General features: G+C 33.8%; 4 protein-coding genes and 1 pseudogene across 9 annotated transcripts; all 5 read right to left on the bottom strand.

Annotated features, from left to right (window-relative positions):
• Positions 1–1,484: 1,484 nt before the first annotated feature.
• On the bottom strand, positions 1,485–4,887 carry LOC142523330 (eukaryotic translation initiation factor 6-2). Its single transcript, XM_075627126.1, has 7 exons — positions 4,713–4,887; positions 4,544–4,640; positions 4,254–4,339; positions 4,086–4,130; positions 3,574–3,704; positions 2,031–2,141; positions 1,485–1,926 (listed from the first exon to the last, which is right to left on the bottom strand). The coding sequence occupies exons 1-7, from the start codon at positions 4,720–4,722 to the stop codon at positions 1,669–1,671; spliced, it is 738 nt and encodes a 245-aa protein (XP_075483241.1). The 5' UTR covers positions 4,723–4,887; the 3' UTR covers positions 1,485–1,668.
• A 2,289-nt stretch (positions 4,888–7,176) lies between these two features.
• LOC142516429 (uncharacterized) lies at positions 7,177–8,889 on the bottom strand. Of its 5 annotated transcripts, none has more exons than XM_075619861.1 (4): positions 8,740–8,872; positions 8,450–8,513; positions 8,114–8,336; positions 7,177–7,704 (listed from the first exon to the last, which is right to left on the bottom strand). In XM_075619861.1, exons 3-4 carry the CDS (start codon positions 8,279–8,281, stop codon positions 7,510–7,512), a joined length of 363 nt encoding a protein of 120 aa, XP_075475976.1. In that variant the 5' UTR covers positions 8,282–8,336; positions 8,450–8,513; positions 8,740–8,872; the 3' UTR covers positions 7,177–7,509. The 5 variants fall into 5 exon arrangements, with proteins under 5 accessions (XP_075475976.1, XP_075475975.1, XP_075475973.1 ...); XM_075619860.1 differs by having other exon boundaries at positions 7,178–7,704; positions 8,114–8,339; XM_075619858.1 differs by having other exon boundaries at positions 7,178–7,704; positions 8,114–8,339; positions 8,450–8,539; positions 8,740–8,864.
• A 919-nt stretch (positions 8,890–9,808) lies between these two features.
• Positions 9,809–12,971, bottom strand: LOC142523248 (uncharacterized). Its single transcript, XM_075627012.1, has 4 exons — positions 12,365–12,971; positions 10,626–10,709; positions 10,454–10,543; positions 9,809–10,227 (listed from the first exon to the last, which is right to left on the bottom strand). Exons 1-4 carry the CDS (start codon positions 12,773–12,775, stop codon positions 9,973–9,975), a joined length of 840 nt encoding a protein of 279 aa, XP_075483127.1. The 5' UTR covers positions 12,776–12,971; the 3' UTR covers positions 9,809–9,972.
• A 1,875-nt stretch (positions 12,972–14,846) lies between these two features.
• LOC142523133 (actin-7-like) lies at positions 14,847–17,372 on the bottom strand. 2 transcript variants are annotated; one of them, XM_075626813.1, is made up of 6 exons: positions 17,172–17,372; positions 16,607–16,676; positions 16,118–16,511; positions 15,413–16,026; positions 15,219–15,303; positions 14,847–15,142 (listed from the first exon to the last, which is right to left on the bottom strand). In XM_075626813.1, exons 2-5 carry the CDS (start codon positions 16,664–16,666, stop codon positions 15,238–15,240), a joined length of 1,134 nt encoding a protein of 377 aa, XP_075482928.1. In that variant the 5' UTR covers positions 16,667–16,676; positions 17,172–17,372; the 3' UTR covers positions 14,847–15,142; positions 15,219–15,237. The 2 variants fall into 2 exon arrangements, with proteins under 2 accessions (XP_075482928.1, XP_075483002.1); XM_075626887.1 differs by having other exon boundaries at positions 14,847–15,144; positions 15,229–15,303.
• A 1,710-nt stretch (positions 17,373–19,082) lies between these two features.
• Positions 19,083–19,923, bottom strand: LOC142516413 (RING-H2 finger protein ATL78-like; annotated as a pseudogene).
• Positions 19,924–22,378: the final 2,455 nt, after the last annotated feature.

Below are 22,378 nucleotides of genomic sequence, written 5' to 3'. Positions count from 1 at the left end.
TTATAACTTTTGATTAAAAAAAATAAACGATTAATCCTATAAAATGCAAAATAATCTTGATAATATCATTAACATCGACTATATAATAAGACTGGTTATATTAATTGTGATACACAAAATCATTCTATTTCAAATGATAATAGCAGCACCAAAATTTAAAAATAGAAAATTTTAGAATCCTTGATGAATCTGAATAACTATATGTAATAACATCGAAAATAATCTCAATTTCTCTGGTTGGAGATAATAAAATAGCCTAACACAATAAACAAAAGAAGCAAAGTACTGCACTTCCTAATTATTTCCCGAAGTGTTCAAATTCTCGTTTGGCAACATGGCACCACCGAATCCCTTGCATAGAAAATCTTTATGCAATCCAATAAAGAAGAAAGCAGCAAAAACAAAGCTATGATCACAAGAGAAACAATGAACGCAAACACCAAAGGAATTTCAATGGCCTTGACATGAACCCTTGATGAACGAGTAATGACCGCTTTCTGCACGAATTCTGCAGAACACCATGCGATTAAACTGCATAAACTGGCTAGCATTAGTTTCCAAATAGCCATGTTTAGATAGAATGATGGCTTGAGAGCTCTTTCTTCGTCCTCCATACTCGATCGTTATGTTGTTTTCGACGTACAACAAGTGGAACTTAATGATTTTCCAAGTACGTACGAACGTAGAATTGGTGGAAAATTCTATTGTCGAACAGATCTAGGAATGAGGATCTAGTTATTTCAATAATCTGAGGTTGAAAAAAGATCACAAATAATATATATATATATATATATATATATATATATATATATATATATATATATATAGAATTAAGAGGAAAAACCGCATCATGAAAAAAGTGCCAGATATATGGGTTTATAATATACGAAGGTATTTGTTTTTATGTATGGAAAGAAATCTTAGATCAAAAGAAATCTTATCCGCAAGGATCGGAAACACTTTGTTTAAAGGAAATCTAATCTGCATAGGAAACTAACTAATAAATAAATTATTATCTTAGTAATATATAAATGTAATCTTAATACTGAAATAATTAATTAAAGAATCCTAAATCTGTTAACATGAAAATTCATGTGAGACGGTCTCATAAGGTCAATTTTGTGAAACGAATATTCTGTACGGGTCATTCACGAAAAAATATTACTTTTTATGTCAAATATATTAATTTTTATTGTAAATATGGACAATATTGATTAGTCTCACGAATAAAGATCCGTGAGAACCGTCTTATAAAAGACCTACTCACCTATTAATACGACGTATCTTAATATGTAATTGTATCATACAATGCTTTGAAATTGTTATTATTAAATAGTAATTTATTAATTTAGAATGAATATTCTAAAAGTTGGCGACAATCTGAATGCGTTGATTTTTTAGTTTAATTAAAACATATAAATAAATATTTTGATAATTTTAAGAAACTATAAAACATGGTCATCGAGAAATGGAAGATATACCTCTGATCAAACCTCATGAAGAGCTTGATAGCTTAGAAATCGCAACACCCATACACTAAACATTGTCAATACAGAGTTACACATTGCCTTGAGAGTGGCAAATAAAATCTCCACAAAATTAAAAATTAAAAATTAAAAATTAAAAATACAGTAAAAAGCCACAGTAAAACTCGAAGTTCTCAGGAACTCAAACATATGTATCAATCAACGATTTTCTCATCTCATCGACGAGGGCACTAGGTTGAGCTTCTCTTAACTTGAAAACACTCTCAATGACGGATAACTCGGTAGCAGTCGTGTCTGATCCGCAGAATGCTGTCCAATCATTTACTGTCAATCCAGCGGCGATCACTTCACTACCACGATTCACGGTTCCAGCAACCAAAGGGACTTGAAGAAGGGTTGAAAGTTCATCCAGATCTTCAATGGATGTATGAGGATGGACCTGCTCAATAGCCAACGTGTTTCCAGGATAGGATCAGAAAAAATGAAAATAAAATTTCAGTTTATGTTAAAAGGTCGATTTAAATAAGAGGATGTGAATCTTACCATGCCACCTCTATTGGAAAATGCACAGAAACTGCCAACAAGTATGTTGCCAGCAATTGTTTGTCGGAAAACTTCTACACCGAGAACATCAGCTATCATCTCCTCTGTTTCCTGATAGAATTGAAAATTGTAACTTCTCTTGTTACATGAATGAAGTGAGCGGGTTAGGGAAACAATTATCCACAATGGACCATTAAGACCATATTATTTCAAACAGCACCAACAGAACATTTACTCATTTCCCTTTCTGAAGTTTTGTTGGCTAATTACTACTATCTGGCTTACATGATAAAGAATACTGAATCTGGCCTGTATTTTATATTTCAACTTTTATTTAGAGCATAAAATACGATAAGGTTGATGAGCAAGTAAGGTCTGCTTTCCAAGTTTAGTGGTCCGTATTAATTAGTTTGTTCACTTTCATAGACTAACTAAGAGAAACAGTAATGATCGTTGTTCATAAGTAGGTCACTCAGAAGCTCATGTTAACAACCGCCCACCTCAATATTGTCCTATCCAAAATGCTAAAGTTCCACTTCCCAGCACAAAAGTCATGGAAGAATATTAACAAGGTTTCAAAAGTAATTCTATCTACACATTTTGCCATCAAGACAAGGTATAACTGGAGAAATTCATCTATCTCCGGCGCCCAACCAGAACAATAACTTCCGAGATTGCAAAGAGCTATTACACCAAGAACACATTTTTGTGAGAGGAAAAAAAATAAAAATAGATCAATAAGTTGCACGGTCACATTTACCATTTCCCATAAAAAGAGAATTGTTTTCTGCCACAAACTCAACCAATAAGGAGCCGAGAAGTGAGTACATGCAAGCCAGTGATGCACTTTCCATAAGAACACACTTGCAACAATATAAATATCAATGCAACAACCCATTACTATAGAAGGGAAGACCGATTGTTAAATAAAAAGAACTGAAAATAACTCATTTGAGGCGATCAAGCACCGGATGGATTATGTGAATGAAATACACACAATAAAAACAGAAGCCAAAAATAAAAGAAACTTTGTTGCTGCTCAAATTCTATCAGACATATGAAAGCCTGATAGTAAAAGTCCATAATTGAGAGACAAATTGAAGCAAAGATAACATTAGCACAGTTGGTGCTGAGCCGATCTATCCAATAAAGGTGGAAACTATAGAAGATGAGGAGAGCATTATTTTCAAAACATAAACATGTAGGTAAACAAAGTAGGAATGAATCAAACACAGAAACTAAACCCTTACAGAAAGAGGAAATAAATAAAACTATTAATTAATTTACAATCGCATTTTGCTACAGTTACCTATGAGCTTTTCACAGACAACTGCATCCAACTTAGACACACTTTTAATGGTGCTAAAAAACATAACCTTGCCCACTCAAAAAAAAAAAAGAAGAAGAAACCACAACCTTGCCACAAGAATTAAGAACTCAACTAAAACAAGAATTGAACTTTTCTGACAAAAAAAACCAACAAATTCACCATGTTCACATATTCTCGATTATAGGAAATTTAGATGAATGCAAAAAAATTTACCTTGTCAAGATCAGGATGTGTAAGTGCAACATGATCATTGCATGCAATGCAATTCCCCAGAGCAGATAATCTCTCCTCAATGCGCTGCACAACCACCGAATCTGGCAGACTGTTCCTCAAATGTTGCAATTCTATAACACCAGGAGACGAAAAATAGACATTCAAGGCAGCGAGAAAAAAAACATAGAACAAAAACATGACATGTAGAAACATCACTTTAGTCCATCTTCCAGTAATCTATTGAAGAAGAAAGACTTAGTTCTGACTAAATTTTTGAATTAGCAATGTGAAAAATGGAATATTAAACTAGTACACAGTTCTGAAACCATAGCATCTTCCACTTAGTTTCCTCTTTGTTTAATATCAGTTTTTCAGTATTTTCTGCGACAAAAAGACTTTCCACAGAGAATCTTTATCAATGTCTAATTCTTTGTGTTTTCAAATTCTACATATTTTTGCTAGGCTCTTCATGTACCAGAGCTAAATCACTAGATTGTGAGTGACAAGGTCACCTTGATCAGTAGTAGTGTGAGGCAAAAGCAACCCATTCTTGTTCCCTGCCAAAGGAAATTTTGAGGAAATGGGCAAAAAAATATTAAACAGCAAACAATGAAAATGAAATCAAGGAAGCAGCACAAATGCTATAACCTTCACAGCCAAAAAAAAAACATAATTCTCACCAGCACAAAGGCGTCCAATTATTCTAGTGCCCCCAATAGAGCTTTTAACCACAGGAATAACATCAGCCAACTCAGCCTCAAATGTGCTGCACAAACCATAACATCATTTTAACCCATATAATTAATTCAGCAGGCCAAATAATGTATTTTTTTGCACGAAAATCACACCTTTAGGGAAATCCCAAATCAATATTTGAAATTTTTCATTTGATTGTCGCTGGGTATCTCAAAGCATCATCTAAGGACAATCCAACAAAATAAACGACATATAAGTTCAATTAAACCGATACCTGTAGAAATTTTCAGAACCACCGATAGCGACCAGGCAATAAGCATTGGTCAACTTGGAAAAAACACCAATCTCACAATTATTTTCGTATTGCAGTCCTGCACATAGACAAAGTTTGTTATCACATCTTCATACCTGTAAAATGATGAAACTACTCAGCGAGTACTTACTTGTTGCCATGATTAAAGAAGAAAACCACCAAACAAGAATTGATTATTAGTTTGAATAATATTATCCCTGAGAGATGGAAATCGATCGGCGATGCTACAAAAGCCGGCTGGAATTAGGGTTTCGTGTATTGTTTTGGGAATTAGTACAATTCTGACCTAATTTCTACTCACCCTGTTTTACTAATTTCTACTATAAAAATTATACCGATATCGTTATATACTTATTAAAAAACATATAAATTTTATTGGTTTCTAGAGTGAATATTGTATACTAAAGAGATCACTTTCACCAACATTCGGTGTAGCATTTTTTCACACGTACTCACATAGATTCAGCATAATTAATCATTTTCGAAGCCAAAGTAAACTCATATTTTCGGGCCGAAGTCACGTTATTCGAATAAACCATATACCGAGTTGATAACATGTTGTTCACTAGAGCCATTTTCCGAGCCGAAGTCGTGTTGTCTATTGGACTCAATTTCCGATACGATGATCGAGGTTCAAGGCTCCAATAAACAGTCATCCATACATTCACTTAGGCTGCGTTTGGTTGGGGTGATTAAATAATGAAATGATTAAGAGAGAAATGATAAAAAGAATGATTGAAGTAGAAATATAATATATAATGATAAAATAATATTATGTTTGGTATGATGGATAAGAATGTGATAATTAATAATTTTTTGATTATTGACAAAATTGCCCTTCCATTTGTGCGTCGACGGTGGTCGGCCGGTGGTGGTGGCCGGTCGGTCGGAAGCGTCGGCGGTCGGCCGGAAGCGACGGCGGTGGTAGGCCAGAGGTGGCGGCAGCGGTCGGCCGGAAGAGGCAGCGGTCGGCCGGCGGCAGGGGTTGGCGGTGGGCAGTCGGTGGAAGGAAGTAGTGGTGAGTTTGGATTTAGGAGAAGGGTAAAATTGGAAAAATATGATGGATTAAGAGTGAGATAAATAATCCTAGCAGGTGAGGAGGTATTATTTTAACCTACCTAATATAACCTAATCATTCATAGGAGGGACTGACTTGGTTAAATAAAAAACGTACCAAACAAGTGATTAGGTGGGTTTAAAAAAAATAAACCCACCTAATCAAGGCAACCAAACACTCTTAGAGTATAGTTCATGAATTATTAGAATTCAATAGTATCATCATATCAAACATGTATTATAATATGATAAATATGAAGTTCAATATGATGCAATATCTAACAAAAAGACTGGTAATTTTATCATAAATGTAAGACCAAATGTCAAAAAGCTATACAGGAAGAAATCTGAAAGTAAAATCTCACCTCAACGGCTTACTTAATAGCTTGTTTTCTTACTCTGGTTACTTTAATAATATATAGAATATAATTTTTGTGATGTTATGTGTATTAGTAAGGCTACTAGATATTTAACTAGCCTATAATGTTCAAACTTTTTGTCAAAATTGAGTTTGATATTATATAATACTTTACAAAAAAATCATAATAATTTGAAATCATCTCTAAAAAATACGAAAATTTTATATAGGTGTAACTTAATGAGTTTTATAATTTTTGTTTAGAAAGGTTTTCGAAATTCTAAATCCATTTTGATCAGATTATGTATTTTCACGCTGGTCTTCGAAAGATTTGTTATAGAAAGGTCTCCATGATTTTTTCTTAGAAAAGTCTCCATAAATGTTTTCGATCATCGGTCGGAACTTTGGTATGCTAGACATAACGGTTAACAACTTTATTTTATATTTATATCCAAAAACAGTGTGCATGATCATATAATGTAAGAATCAAAACAGTTCCTAAACATTTAAAAAAACAAATGATAGAACTTTGTTTTTCAAAAACAAAATTCATAATAAAGCTTATGTATAGTGTTATTCAATGATGTTAACTTCTTTTTCTCCTTCTCGAATTAACGTATTTTGGATATTGCCAATATTAATTGCACACAATGTAACGTGAGACAGGCATTTTAAAGTTAGTTACAATTTTATAATTTACAGAGAAATGTGTCTTCATGTTGAAAGTATAATTAAAGAAGAAACATGTACAACTATAAATGTGTGTGATCATCTACTAATTTTATGATTTACGGAGGTAAATGCGTGCAACTATTTGCCACTTTGGCGTCAAATGTTCCTGTCCTCGTTTGTCTGTTTGGTTCTCTTTTTTCTAATGGCGGATCGACTATTGCTGATTGGATGATGGCTTTTGAACAAACAAGAATGAACTATTGATTTGTACGAAGTCCCTCTCGTTTGCATAAATTAAGTAGGATTTATATTCCAACTGTAACATGTTTTTACTTTATTGCTTTGCTTTTTATATAAATCAATGCCAATCAAGTCTACAACTAAAAGGACATCAACCTTCTAAAACCATAAGCACCAAAAAAAAAAAAAAAACCATTCAACAAGAACAAATACGAAGGTTGCAAATAAAAGAAGCAGGTCTCTCCTCCAAAGTTGAGCCGCAGTCATTCAGGAAGAGGTTGCACGAATGCATGTACAGAGATGGCCGGGTTCTAGGAATAATCTGGGCCTTGAAGGAGTGAAAGAAAGAAAAAAATAGTAAGTAGAGATGGTACCACTACCACCAGGGGGAGGTATGAACAGAAGAAACGGCAAATAAATTTACAGAATCGGAGCTTTACTCACGCATGTTCTCTTGAGGATATCAAGTAAAGCCAACTTTACTAACATCCCAACCACCAGCCCGAAGCTTTAACCGGTTCAAACAAGTGGCGTCTACAACTAAAAACGATGCATACTTTTATTTAATGAACCACTTCTTCCTCCATTTTCCTTGAATAAATTATGACGACTTAGATGTATTTGAAGTGCCAGATTTGGTCGGCTTGATGCCAGCTTTTGTAAACCAGGTAGTGTAGAGAAACTGCTTGTGAGGCCCAACATGGTTGCACAGTAGCCTGACCTTTTGCCTTTCCCTCATCCATCTCAACACTATCTTCATGTGCCTCTTGCTATCCAATCCCCTCAAACCAACTTCCTGCTCAAATATAATAGCAACAGTCAAATCTTACATTCAACAAGATTCAACCTATAATTCTACAGCCTGCAATAGATTATCTACTCTAATATTTACCGAACATGTGATTCATCAGATCATCACCACCATGTAACTAACTCACAAACTACATCATTCATTTTGTTTAGATGTTATAAGCCACGATCAAACGCCTATTTGATACATACATGTACAGGTAATGTAACTACTGAATTATACAAATTGTAATTGCTATACCTAGTTTTATTATGTTGAAGCAGCAGATCTCAAAAACTAAATTTCCTGAAGAACCAACCCAACCAGGATTTTAAGTACGAGAAAGAGGAAGGTGTTTTTTTTTTCTTCCTGTTTTACATTTATATTGGAATCAGCAGCGTTGTCAAGACAATACCTTAACATGCTTCCAGGTATCAGCAATAGATAGTGGACCATGTTCCTTCAAGATATCAAAAATCACCCTTGTGATTGTTTGTGTTTGCTCTGCTGGTGTCTTGAGTTCTATTGGCTTCATCTTTGGCTTTGATTTCTTGGCAACATACCTTATTGCTGTCGCAAACATGTTCGTCCTCTCCGACCCACAAAATTTCACAAGCTCGAAACAAAATGCTACTCAGCTGCTGCAGGGAAAAACAAACTATTTGAAGGGTGGCATCATTATCAAGCACCATTTAAGATATCAAATTGGATACAGCATGAAGGTACAGGCTATAGCATTGATGTCAGTTACATAGAAAGAATCTCCCAGAAAACTCTTGCCAAGCCTCATTTCAGACAAGTTTTCGACATGTTCTCTGTATCAAAACACGTCATTTGTTTGCTTCAAAAAAGGAAAACATAATTTGTCAATCCTCATTCAATTCAATCAAGTGATCAACACAAGTGTTGATAATTTCCTCATTTACGCATATGAACAAACATATATATTACATCTTGCGGGTTATTTCGGGTCTAGTGAGATTTGTAGTTCATGGGTTCGAGAGGAAAAAGGAATCAAATCAGAATTGGGAGTCCACTAACCTATGAAAGGTATCTTCAATACTTCCGAAACAACACAAGAAGGTGATCTATACTCATAAGAAAAGAGAGAATTGCGAAACTTATTCCGCACTTCCCTTTTCAATTTTTTGTACTAATTTTACAGATTTTTTTTCCAAAGCACTAATTTCACAGATTTAATTAATAGGAAAACATAATTTGAGGGATAATATTCTATTAATACAAAAACTTGTGTGAGATACGGGTTGTATTTGTGAGACGGATATCTTATTTTGGTCATTCATAGAAAAAGTATTACTTTTTATACTAAGAGTATTACTTTTTATTGTGAATATCGGTAGGGTTGACCCGTCTCACAGATAAAAATTCATAATCATTTCACAAGAGACCTACTCTTCTGTTAATTTCTAGAAAAATCAATCCTCTATAAACATTTCCTCTCACATGTTCAATATGTTTTTTTACTAGCGATATGTTGATATACCAAGATTTTGGAATTTTGATGTCCATAGGATCTACTTTTAATTGTAATGTCCCCTTCTATTTTATTTATATTGTCCTTATATCCAACTAAATATCAATTTATAATAATATCAAACACTAAGTTTATGTTTACTTTTTATTTAATTAATTTACTTATTTTGAATAATTTATTTAATTTATAAATTATTTTTTTTCTTTGTATTAATCATATCATCAAAATTTTCTAGATTGGTAAAAATAATTATATAAATTATTTTTAAAAATTATAATAAACTTAAAAAACTTTTTTTTCTAAAAAATAAGAAATAAATAAATGAAGAAAACTTCTCGAACGAACTGCGTTCCTTCGTATACATCCGGAGCATATCGATGATTGAAGAGAACCCAAGAAACAACCCTCTCCAAATAATAACCCAACTCTACTTGGCTTACATTTTTAACACAACTAACTCCGTTCCGTTCCGTTCCATTCAATAGTTTTGGAAAACATGGTTCTTCTGGTATTCTTAACTGCTGTTTGAATATAAGTGTTAAATATTAAGTTAACAAATCGAGAGAAAATGTGAAATAAAATAAAGATTAATTGAAGTAAATGGAAAGAAAAATATATAAGCGCATCATGATCATGCTTGTTATATATTCCTGCCATTATTTGATTCTCAAATGAAAATCCTAAGAAAATTTCAAGAAATAAAATCTTGATTTTCATTCTGACCACCACGATCAGCACTTAGCTATGCTTTACAACATTAAAATCGCTCCGAGTTTGGTTTAAGCAGCCATGGCCTCTTTTTCTTCCGTTGTAAAAGGAATTGGCTTGGTTGGAGCAGGTAACCGACCGATGCTATCGACTTTATCTTTCTGTTTCGGGGAAGGCCTTGCTGCTCTTGGAAGCAACCTGCCCTTCTTCTCAAACCACTCAGGTTTCAGCAGAGCTCGCAGCCCCAGTTTGTTATAATATACTCTCCTTACTGATCCACCAGCCGCTTCTACTGCGGCTTTTGCCCTCACAGTCACTCTCGAAACCTGTATAAAAGACGCACAATATTCAAAGATCCTGTTAAATTCCGTACCTGATAAGCTTGGAATTAGGATTTTTGCCTAGGAGGGGCCAAAACCTAAACTTGAAAAACTGAAAGGAGCTCACAATTGTGTGGCATATATAATATGTAAACATTGTTGTTCTAAATATAAAAACATATAAATCTAAACTTCGAGGAGGAGCAAAGGCAAGGAAAAATAAGAACATGACCTCAAGATGGATGGGCCACTGAATATGTTCAGCACCACGAGCCATCAGTCTAACACCATCTTCAATTTGCTTCCCTATTGCTCCAGCGTCCTTTTGTAAAAAAACAGAATGTTATCAGACGAAGGTGGAAATAAAGTGGGCAACAAGATAGACGCAAAACTAACACACATACCTTGAGAGTTTTCATCGTGATCAACTCCGAAGAATCGATCTTTCCAGAATTTATCAACTTTGCAATTTTCCCCAAACCGACCGGCTGTCACAATCATAGAAACATAATTACAGACCATCAATTGAAAAGCAACAATTTTTTCTGGGAAAAAAATCACAAAGAATGAATTTTCTACATGAATGTCACAGAAGGAGAGAGAGTTAAATTATATTCTGATTTATAGTATTCTTTTATTAAATGAAAAACCTCATGGGGCAACAATAGAAGGGGAGGAACAATCTTGTCAACCAGACCTTTGTATTCAATGAAAACCATATGATTGAAGAATAAGGAACGGCATTCAACTAAAGGTTTAAAAGAGTCATGTTTGACCCAAAAAATTGAGCTGGTTCTTATTGAGCTTCACATGAAGCAGCTCGAGTTTCGGCTCATGAGCTCCACTCACAGGCTCGAGTTTTATGAACAAATTTGCAACCTCAAAATTCACACGTAAAATAAAATAATACTGCATATCTATTTAAATAACACGGAAAATATTAACGTTTACTTCGTATATAACAAAACTATTCGAAATAATTAAAACATGTGAGTTCTTGAAAAACTAAAATTGTGCATGAGCTTAGGAAAACTTAAGCTCCATTATGCTCAAGCGCGAAGGATTGTGCATCGGCTCACTTGACAATGAGAAATCGTAATTTCGATAATATTATATCCAGTTCGCTCATTCTTCATCAAACTTGGTCAAAACCAAAAAGTTCCAGGACTCAACATATGGTGTCTGCAACAATTTGAAGAGCTGATGATGTTCCGAATCATTGATGGGACATCATGGAAGGAATCGGTTTGCTTCTTGCAATTGATGAACGAGACCTCCATTTATTGGAATTACAATTGTCATTGTCAAGTGCCACATACAGGACCATCAATCAACAAAATTTTCACAAGCAGTAAATGCACATAAGCCATGTCAATGTCGTATATATATTAAGGAACTGAACATGGGTTAGGATGCACAAATATAGCACGCCGAATAAAAAGGTAAACTTACTTGTCCAGATTAACTAGCATTGGTATGAATACATTGATTCACCTAAATGAGCAGAGCACACTCAATACATATTTCACGAAGCAATTGCAAATGTTATCAGAGGAGGAGACTCTTAAATCCACAAACTAGAATTTAAGCACAATGTGTCAGCTTCTACACAGAGACTGACAAACTTCACAACTACCTATGAGGAAAAAAAAGCATGTCTTCCCTATTTTGAACCTCTTAGGGCGAAAAAGAATGAAGCATACAACAGCCACACTTACGTGTGATCACAGACATTAAAGAATGTTTTCTGCAGGTTTGATCATCCCTTATTTGTATTTTTTGACATGCAGTCATTTTTTGACAACCATTTTACTGTTTCTTGAAAAAACGAAAAAATTATACTTGAGTGAATTTGTTTTTTTATCCTCAAACCTCTCTTCAATATGTCCATTTTCATTTTCCATGATAAAAAACGACCATTTGTTTTTCCACAAAGAACCCACTGTACAAACTATAAATGATAACACACTAATCTATATAGGGACTAATGCATAAAACAAGTAAGAACAGGCACCCAATGGCAAAGGACATTAGCATGAATTAACCCCAAACTATCGAAAAAAAGATGCCTTTCAGTCACCAATTACTGTTGCACAGAGTTTAAAACAAGTTCATTCATACAACGAAGCTAACAAGCAAGTACCTGAAATGTGAGGCTGAAGGGATTCTTAAACCCACGCTTGGGGAGACGACGGCGGAGGGGTGTTTGGCCACCTTCGAACCCAAACTTCATCGTACCACGAGCCTTTTGACCCTTATGCCCACGACCAGCTGTCTTCCCCTTGCCCGACCCGATTCCCCGACCCTTCCGTGTCTTCTGCTTTCGTGCTCCAGGATTATCCCTCAGATCATTCAACGCTAATAAACTGCTGTAAGCCCTCGCATTGTGAAAATGAAAACTTGGCTTCGAATTACCCAACGGGAATAGCAAGGACTGAAGGAAATCGCGATGCTGGGGCACGAAAGGCGAACATACTGAGATGGGTTTTGGGTAATTTTTCTGAGCGGCGCGGATTGAGGTTGATAGAAGTGATATCGCTCGTCTTCTCAGCATTTCAAAGCAGGAATACCAATGTAATGCACTAAATTGTGTGCAGATTATTGTGGTTTGTTTATTCCTCACAGATCAGATCTTAGGGTTTTCCATTCTCTGATCTATCCGGTGTGTGCATTTTTGGCTAGGGTTTCAGCTAGGATTGTTGTAAATCGACGTCGCACAGCAACAAATTTTCTTTAAACACCACGTTAGAAGTGTATTATCATTTTTTATGAATATGAAATCCACTTTTTTTAGAAACAAAAAATACTAATATTACAAAAAGATTCCTATTTTTATTAAACAAAAGTATGTTTTAATAAATTTGTATTTCATCTATATCACTCATAATATAAAAAATTATTATATAAAATCATTGTAAAGTTTAATTTTAATATTTTTTTAGATTTTTCACATAAAATATATTTACCACAAAATTTAATATATATACATACATTGCATGTAAAAAAATTACTCATCAATGAATAAATATTAAAGAAGCTACAAATGAAAGGTGAATAATTTTCAAGTTCACGGAATTATACAATATGAAAAAAGATTTTATCTACTTAAATCTCGAATCTAAAATTCTTTGATTTCAAGTTCTTCGAATCCAATTACACTCTATAATAACGTTGGAAAAAAACAAAGAATCCGTACTCTTTATTATTAGTAAAAAAAAGTTTTAACCTGAAGTAAAAATAATTTCATTGTAAACATTAATGGTTTTGTGTTACTTTAAGATTTTAACCAATGTACACACTGAAAAATAACAATTTTAAATTACATCGTCATAAAAAAATTTACAAATGAAGAGTAAATACTGATCGTATATGTATTGTTTTTACCTTGAAGTATTGGGCAACAACATAATTCTTTAGTCTTGCTGACATCCTTCGTGTTCATCTATAGTTGTACGCGTATCAAAGATGAACGAATATTGCGTGATCGATTAACTCCATAAAAGTCGATATCAGAACAATATTTGAAACAAATAGGCCGTGCTTGGTTAATATGTGATAGATAAATTCAACACCTTGAAATTTGAGAGGGTGATTAGTAGTTCATCAACTTCAATTTTTTTTTTTTTTTTTCAAAAATTTATCAACGCATTATTTATTTCTCGTCAAATTCCAACAACAGAACTTGGTAGATAAAGATGTATCCTCGATGAGAACGTCAAATTAGGCCTAGGCAACAATTTGAGTAAGACATTAGATTTAAAAGATAATTTCACCAGTGGAGAATACGGCCCAGAGAGCTTTTTTTTAAGGGAGTGTTTTTGTTCGATCGAAGGATTTTTATAAATTTGAATTTTAAAAAAATGACATGATAGACGAGGATCTCTTGCCCTACTAATAAGAGCGAGGTCCCAAGATCCTAGTGATCTTATGTTTAAACGTCATCATCTATGTGTGAGACGTTTAGTTAGTCAATTAAGTTGGGTTTTATTAAAGAGTATGTCTCTTGTAAGACGATCTCAAGAATCTTTATCTGTGAGACGGTCAACCTTACCGATATTCACAATAAAAAATAATACTCTTAGCATAAAAAATAATATTTTTTTCATGGATGACCCAAATAAGATATTTGTCTCACAAAATACGACATGTGATATCGTCTCACACAAATTTTTGCCTTTATTAAATCCACCAACTTATTGCATATAAAAAAAAATTGACCTCATAGATGTTTGCATCTAATTATCTTCATCGGAGGAATCCATGTCTGAAAAATGAATAAACAACTCCTTGAACACTACTTTCATTTTTTTTTCTTTTTTATCATCATCACCGAAAGTAGTAGAAAATTTGAAAAATGCTACGAAGTTAAATGTGTGGCTAGGAAGATAATATGCAAAAATATGTAGAGGAACGATACAGGGACCGACCCTTAGGAACAGGATAAGATGACATTGTCATTGCGAACACAAAAGCCAAGAATGAAATGAATACCTGACCTCGAAAAAACTAGGAAAATTTTGTCCGCAAAGATAGATAGATGGATGGATGCACGAGTTAATACCAACAATTTAACGATCAATTTTTATACTCGATGAATTTCAAGTATAAATATTTGTTCTCCAAACTGAAGATAAGATTAAAATTCTCATACCAACATTTATCAACATATTTGTTTTTTGAAGAAAGCAGCCAAAATAGGAAATCCAGGAAAAGAAAACAGGACAACATCGATAATTCTCGCTCTACAAATGACCTCCACAAGGGACACTTCTTGAGGACAATAAATATTTCTACAACACATGAAGGCCATTACATATTCATCATGGATAAAATAGCAAGAACGAGAACTATGAGACCGGAGATAAGTTGACACATCACAAGAAAGTATCCTCCCCTATAACAACCGCATCTCAAAACTTCGCTGCGAGAACCAAAATGAATATCCTTGAGAGAGAACTCGAGGACCCAACTAAAAAACTGTTTAAAATGGAACTCACCGTAGATGCTTCATAAAGCTTAGAAGCATTTTCTGTGGACGATAGAAGGACCGGACTCGTCATATTCGCTCTTGGAAATCCACATCTGTTTAGGCACAAACACATGCATCAATAACAATTTATAAAACATTATCTGTGTTTTAACAGATTATTTAAATATTTATTTCAAAAGATGTAGGAGAAAAATGTGTGACCTGTTGGAAGGTGCTCAGGGATGCAAGAATGGATCCTCCAATCCACACACTGTACTTTCTCTCTGGTGGTGCAACAACCTTGATCTTCATGCTGCTCGGGGCCAAGGCAGTAATTTCCTTGCTCATACGGTCAGCAATACCAGGGAACATAGTGGAGCCACCACTGAGGACGATGTTACCGTAGAGATCCTTCCTGATATCGACATCACACTTCATGATGGAGTTATAGGTGGTCTCGTGAATTCCAGCAGATTCCATTCCAATCAAAGAGGGCTGGAAGAGGACTTCTGGGCAGCGGAATCTTTCAGCTCCAATTGTGATAACCTGTCCATCAGGTAACTCGTAGCTCTTCTCAACAGAAGAGCTTACCCTGGCAGTTTCGTGCTCTTGCTCGTAGTCGAGAGCAACATAAGCAAGTTTTTCCTTCACGTCACGGACAATTTCCCGTTCAGCAGATGTGGTGAACATGTAACCTCTTTCAGTGAGGATTTTCATGAGGTAATCTGTGAGGTCACGACCAGCAAGGTCCAAACGAAGGATGGCATGTGGTAGAGCATATCCCTCGTATATTGGCACTGTGTGACTAACGCCATCACCAGAATCCAGCACAATACCTGCTCAACCAAACAAATTGATATAAATGAGGTAAAAGCATTTGCTCATTACGTGTGCAGACAAAATTCAGATTCAAAACCTTATACCCACCAGTTGTACGTCCGCTGGCATAAAGAGACAGCACGGCTTGGATAGCTACATACATAGCAGGAACATTAAAGGTCTCAAACATGATTTGAGTCATCTTCTCTCTGTTGGCTTTAGGGTTGAGTGGTGCCTCAGTTAAAAGCACCGGGTGTTCCTCGGGAGCGACACGAAGTTCATTATAGAATGTATGATGCCATATCTTCTCCATGTCATCCCAATTGCTGACAATTCCGTGCTCAATTGGATATTTTAAGGTCAAGATACCTCTTTTCGATTGAGCTTCATCACCCACATAGGCATCCTTTTGCCCCATACCGACCATGACACCAGTGTGCCGAGGTCGACCCACAATGCTCGGGAAAACCGCCCTTGGAGCATCATCACCGGCAAATCCAGCCTAAATTTAAAACAACAATTAGCAGTAGTCTAAAGTAAAGATCGACAGATTCAAAACTAAAAGGGCTTCGATTGCATTTTAGATTAAACACGAACCTTCACCATTCCAGTTCCATTATCACAGACAAGGGGCTGAATATCCTCACCATCGGCCATTTTTTTATGACTGTAACAAACAAACAATTTAATCAATACAGTCCGTCAAAATCATCGAACCAAGCAGATACTCGTACAATATATCTTTTTCTACAAAGTAACCTGATATTCATACAAGCATACAAATTCAAAGCAAAAGATGTTTTATCAACCACATCCACTGACACAAGACACAATTTATCCAGCTTGATAATTTTCAGTTTTCAAGACAAAACAAACACGAATAAACATAAAAAAGAATCAGATCTAAAGCAAAAACATATAGATCAATAAAGATATTGCTTTCCGAACAACAGATCGGATTGAAATCAAACAAACTTTCTCAAAAATCACAAATCCCACATTTTCAAATAACAAATTCTAAAAAGAAACCGTGGCAAATCCCTATCCACACAGCTCAAATCCAGATCTACCCATAGAGTGAACGATGCCAAAATAAGAACAACAAACATTATTCAATCAGCTATCGCTCGTAAACAAAAACAGAATAAACGGCAATAATTACCTAGATTTTGAGACGAAAATGGGGAAGAGAGCAAGAAAACTTAAGATTTAATGCAAATCCAAGCACCGATGAGGCGAATGGCTTCTTTTTTTAATGAGAAGTATCCGAATTTTTCTTGGCTCTCCTCTGCAGCCGCCTCGCCTGCCTCGGATTGAAGGCCAAAAGGAGGTAATCGAATGAGGTGACATCCCAGAGACCACAAGTGTCTATTTATATACAGCATGAATGGTGGGTGAGCTTTGAATTCGGATTTTGAAATTACTTATTTTAAACTCTTTATTTATTTATTTATTTATATTTTATATCATTTTTAAAGAAAAATTGAAAAATACCATATTAATTTTATTATAAAATTAAAATTTATTTTGCAATAATTACAATGATTTTGCGCCAGTTTTTTAAAGAGGATTTTAATGTTAATTATTTTATTAATTGAATTTCTTAAAGTTTGGGAAAAAATTATGTGTTCGGGTAAAGTAAAATTTGAATTAGTACATTTAATTATGAGCTAACTTGTGAGCTTAACAGTGTCATAAAAAGTGGAGATGGGAAAAAATATATATCCATGGATTGGTTGGGGACAGTACGGTTTGGGTTCACGGCCACAAATCACGGGTATTTGAATTGATATACAATTTAAAATATTTGAAAAACAATAATACCATTCATTATAATTTTTAATAAAATAATAAGTTTCTTATTCTACACAAGCATAATTATATCTATCAAAGAAAAGCTATATATATTCAAATATTTTGTTTAATTTTTATAAAAGAAACATATTCATGACTGGATAATGTTATTTGCACTCCACTTTGTATTATCAACAATTCATTTAGTATGTAAAATTTATTCACAAATGTAAGTAACACAAATAGATTGTAAATAATAACACATTTCATAATATTATATAATGATTTATTATTTATATAGTATGATTTAGTTGTTTATTAATTATTATCATAAAACAATTTGGATTGTTCATTGTCTATAACAACAATTTAATTAATTATAATAGTACAATGGATTATTATGTTATAAATTAGGACAATAATTTTTTTTGGTTCATTAACTTGTTTAATTTTATATTTTAGTTCACACTTCAATTTTTTATTTTGGTGTACAATATTTTAATTTTCGTTATTTTTAGGCATGTTTCGGAACACGATTTTCCAAATAAAACCGCGTACTATACCGAAAAATTTCAATACCAAAAAATGAATACCGAAATTTTGATATGACAAAAATTTCATATTGTTCTTATCAAAAAAAAAATTTGGTATACCGAATTTTGATACAGTCAATATAATATCTTCTATACCAAAATTTTTAAAACACCTGGTGTTATTCAAATCGAATACGGAATTTTTTTGAATGTCATACCGAAATACATAATTTTTTTAATGTCATACTGATACCAAGATTGACAATATTATAATTTTTAATTTATGAATTTATTTTGATATTTTGGTATATACAAAAATACTGAAAATTTTTGAACGTCATACCGATATCGATACTGAAATGTTCGGTATAGTATCATACCATACCAAAATTTACGGTATACCTTTAAATTCGGTATATGCAGTATTTTGCGATACGGTAAATGGTGTACAACGGAATGTTCCATGTTTTTCCCCACCCATAACTATATTGGTTCAATTACTAACGTGATATCGGTCACGTCCGCAATTTCTGAAGCCGTATCAAAATTTTCCAATGCCAAGTTAGTACTACGACGAAATAAGACTAAACACATAAAAAAGTTAATGCACTGAATCAAACAATAATTTGAATATTTAATGGATAAAAAAATAAAATGGAACAAGATGGTTTCAAATTAATTCACATGTTCAAATTTATTTTATAATACAATATATTGTTTTGAAAACCAACATATTTTTCCTAACCAAAAAAAAAAAAAAAACTGGCCTACTTAAAACTAAAGCAATTGGCCTAAAAATCATTAACAAAATCTAAAGAATCCTAATAAATAAATATATATATATATTACTTTTCAAGATTCATTACTTCTTAAGAAACCTTCATGTTGTAGAGACTAAATCCTTGCAACTTCTTGCTGTGGAGTTTCCGGTATCCGCCCCTGCCGTGCTAGTTGTGGCTAGGTCACACCCCACAATTTTATGGCATGTTTCAATGAGACACTGCCTACAAGTAGGGCATGAGGAGTGCGAGTTCAGCCATTTATCTATGCATCGGACATGAAATCCATGGTTACACTTAGGCAAAACCCTAACACGTTCACCGGGCCCGAAATCCGAGAGGCAAATGGCACACTCTGTGTCCAAACCTGGCAGCTTGACTTCACTAGTGTAGCTTATTGTGAGGAATGTTTTGAGAGCCCTTTTCTTGATCCCCTTGTTGGCTACTCGGGATGTCGTCGTTGCTACCGGCATGATCGTTTATCTCGGAGGAAACTAAACTTGAGCATCTTAGGACACATTTTATGATTGAATTTAGTCCTAATGAGCAAATTAAGGCACATAATAGGACTGATAGAACCATGATAACATTTGCATCAAAGGACTTGCTGTCTCTTCGGTTTGTCGGATCGAGGGTCGTTGTCGGGGAAGGTGATGGCGGTGGGGAGATGTATAAAGGAGGGTGTAGCAACAATTTTCTTGAATGGAAATCTTGGATGAATTGTTGATTCATGGAGGTTGAATAGGAGGAAATCGAACCCATTTCTTTTGCTTTCTAGAGTATTGGAATATACTTATCGGAACTCTCTTTAATAGGTGGTGCACTAGTGGGCATATATACAAGGGAAAGAGTAAAATTATTGCTTAATTTTTAATTATAAATTTTTTATAAAGTTTCATGATATCGCATCTTTGCTATTTGACTAGATGTTTGCAACGGGTTCATAAATTAAAATTTAAATATCTAGTGCATAGCTAATTAGGATAATTTAAAAATATAAGCCATTAATAACACCTCTTGATCCGAGTATCAAGGAATCCGAAATCACTAAAACGAAATTTCGGGTTCCATTTTTGCGAATAAAGAAGAAATATGATGTACTTATTTTAATAGATTCAAACTCGACTCGACTCGAATTCAATTTCGGCTTATTATAGCTCTAAACAAGAGGATCTGAATCAATATACAAATATAGACACATATTTACAATATGCTTAATATTAATATTTATGCAAACATTGAATTAAACCCCATTTCTTGAGCATATTCAGAGGTTTGATTTCAATCTCATCCCAAAGCCTTTTAAATGCTAATTATTGGTATGGATCTCCACTAATTTTTGTATGGCGCTATGTGTGGTGTCCAATCAAAATGGGTCCAACCCACTTGCAGTGTAGCTTGTCAGTTGGGCATTGGCTTTGAGACTACAAACAACGAATAATTGCTTTCTTTAATTGAGTTAGTGGGATTTTTTTTCATTATGATCCCGTAATAATATCTAGTTTATATTTTTAAATCCAAAATATTTTCAAGTTGCAGTCGCACACTGCAGTAAATTGATAATTGTTTTTCACTTTTACGTCTTTTTTTTTTATTAGAATGTAACCGGATATTGTTGACGCGTGCGTCGGATACTACGCTAACACTTCGATAAAAAAAATGACTAGAAGTGAAAATAAGAACAAATTTATTGTGAATTGAGAGTTTAGGATTGATAGTGAAAAATGGACGATATAGTACAAGACCAAATTGTATTTTTCCCAAGAATATAAAATAAATATTTTAACCCCTTTTCCCAAAATTCTAAAATAAAAAATTGAAATTTAATTCATATACGAGTCTAAAATATGGAATGAATTTAAAAATGGTCCTTTTTTCGAATAAACATTATTTAGACGTCACGTTTCTTTCTCGACATTGGAGAATGGCGCCTGTGGTTCAATGGTGGGACTTGAAAATATTGTGCAAATTTTCGTTGCCAATCAATGAACAACACCAAAATCTTGGTAGTGTGGATATTCCATAATTTCAAAAAAAAAAAAAAAAAGAACACGCACCTTACCAAATAATTTCAATTAAGGAAAGAAAAAAACTCATCTACGATTATAAAAAAAACTTCATATTCTTGTGCTTGGATAGCAGGATTCGATGATATGATAGAAGATATTTGACTTCCAGGTATGACTAATTTGATGAATGAATTTCATATTACATATCTTATATTATTTTTTAATTCATATCACAATTAATTATTGAAAAACTCAAGTTAATATATAGTGGATATGGATTTCATTTTAGATTTAGTCTATCCAAACAAATCAATGCTCCGAATTATAGATTCCAAATTCTTTTAGCAATATTTTATACATGTGTATCTAGTATCTGCATTGAGTAAATCTCTTTTGAGACGTTTTCACGAATATTTATCTGTGAGACGGTCCACCCTACTGATATTTAGAATAAAAAGTAATACTCTTAGCATAAAGAGTAATAATTTTTCATAGATGACCCAAATAAGAGACCTGCCTCACAAAATACGACCTGTGAGACCGTTTCACAAAAGTTTTTGTCATCTGGATTTCAAATCCCCAAATTACAATAATTTGAAATCCTTATCTAGATTTTTTTCCCTTTTTCATGCAAATCCACCTTGTTTTTGAAATTGAAAGCAATCAATATCTTGTTCCTTTTAGCACAATTACTTTGAAGTTCACTTTTATCTTCGATGCGGATGTGTGCTCTAATAAATACAATATTAATATCATCCAATAATATACAAACACGTTTCTTCTAATCAAGTAATTATATACTTAAATCCCACTAAAAATCGACCAGTGAATTCAAATTTTAGAATTAGTTTCAGACTTCTTTTCATGTATGTTAATTGTATCACATCACTTAGATAAAATACATGAGATTTGTATATATGAACTTGGACAATCTTAACTTTTGGGGTTGAGTTATGTTCATATTCCAATCTTAACATGTTGGGTTATCTGTAAACTTCACCGCTCTCAGATCTTCATTCTTAGACGTGAGAGGATGTGTTAATTGTCTCACATTTGTTGGATAAAATATATGAGAGTTGCATATATGGACTTGGACAATCATCTCCTCTTGAGCTAGTTTTTGGGGTTGAATTAGGTCCAAGTTATAATCTTAACAATGTATTTGAGTTTGACAATATCAGATTCGTGAAACCAGATTCGAATTTTCAGAGAAGAGAAACAACCGATGCCATTATATTACAATTTTCCGTCTGG

This window comes from Primulina tabacum, chromosome 1 (genome assembly GCF_025594145.1).
Source record: "Primulina tabacum isolate GXHZ01 chromosome 1, ASM2559414v2, whole genome shotgun sequence".
NCBI lineage: Eukaryota > Viridiplantae > Streptophyta > Magnoliopsida > Lamiales > Gesneriaceae > Primulina > Primulina tabacum.
The sequence above is the reverse complement of the archived record's forward strand: the minus strand, read 5'-3'. Positions and strand labels throughout refer to the sequence as shown.

Coding starts and splice junctions, on each gene's coding strand:
- LOC142523330 (XM_075627126.1), bottom strand. Junction 4,131..4,253: donor AATTGGACGCCTTTGTGCTG/GTGAGAATTATG, acceptor TTCCTTTGGCAG/GGAACAAGAATGGGTTGCTT. Junction 2,142..3,573: donor CACATCCTGATCTTGACAAG/GTAAATTTTTTT, acceptor CAATTCTATCAG/GAAACAGAGGAGATGATAGC.
- LOC142516429 (XM_075619859.1), bottom strand. CDS start 8,281: ATGTTTGCGACAGCAATAAGGTATGTTGCCAAGAAATCAAAGCCAAAG. Junction 7,705..8,113: donor ATACCTGGAAGCATGTTAAG/GTATTGTCTTGA, acceptor ATATTTGAGCAG/GAAGTTGGTTTGAGGGGATT.
- LOC142523248 (XM_075627012.1), bottom strand. CDS start 12,775: ATGCTGAGAAGACGAGCGATATCACTTCTATCAACCTCAATCCGCGCC. Junction 10,710..12,364: donor CCTTCAGCCTCACATTTCAG/GTACTTGCTTGT, acceptor TGATTGTGACAG/CCGGTCGGTTTGGGGAAAAT. Junction 10,544..10,625: donor TCACGATGAAAACTCTCAAG/GTATGTGTGTTA, acceptor TTTTTACAAAAG/GACGCTGGAGCAATAGGGAA.
- LOC142523133 (XM_075626813.1), bottom strand. CDS start 16,666: ATGGCCGATGGTGAGGATATTCAGCCCCTTGTCTGTGATAATGGAACT. Junction 16,512..16,606: donor ATGGAACTGGAATGGTGAAG/GTTCGTGTTTAA, acceptor TTTTAAATTTAG/GCTGGATTTGCCGGTGATGA. Junction 16,027..16,117: donor TGCCAGCGGACGTACAACTG/GTGGGTATAAGG, acceptor TTGGTTGAGCAG/GTATTGTGCTGGATTCTGGT.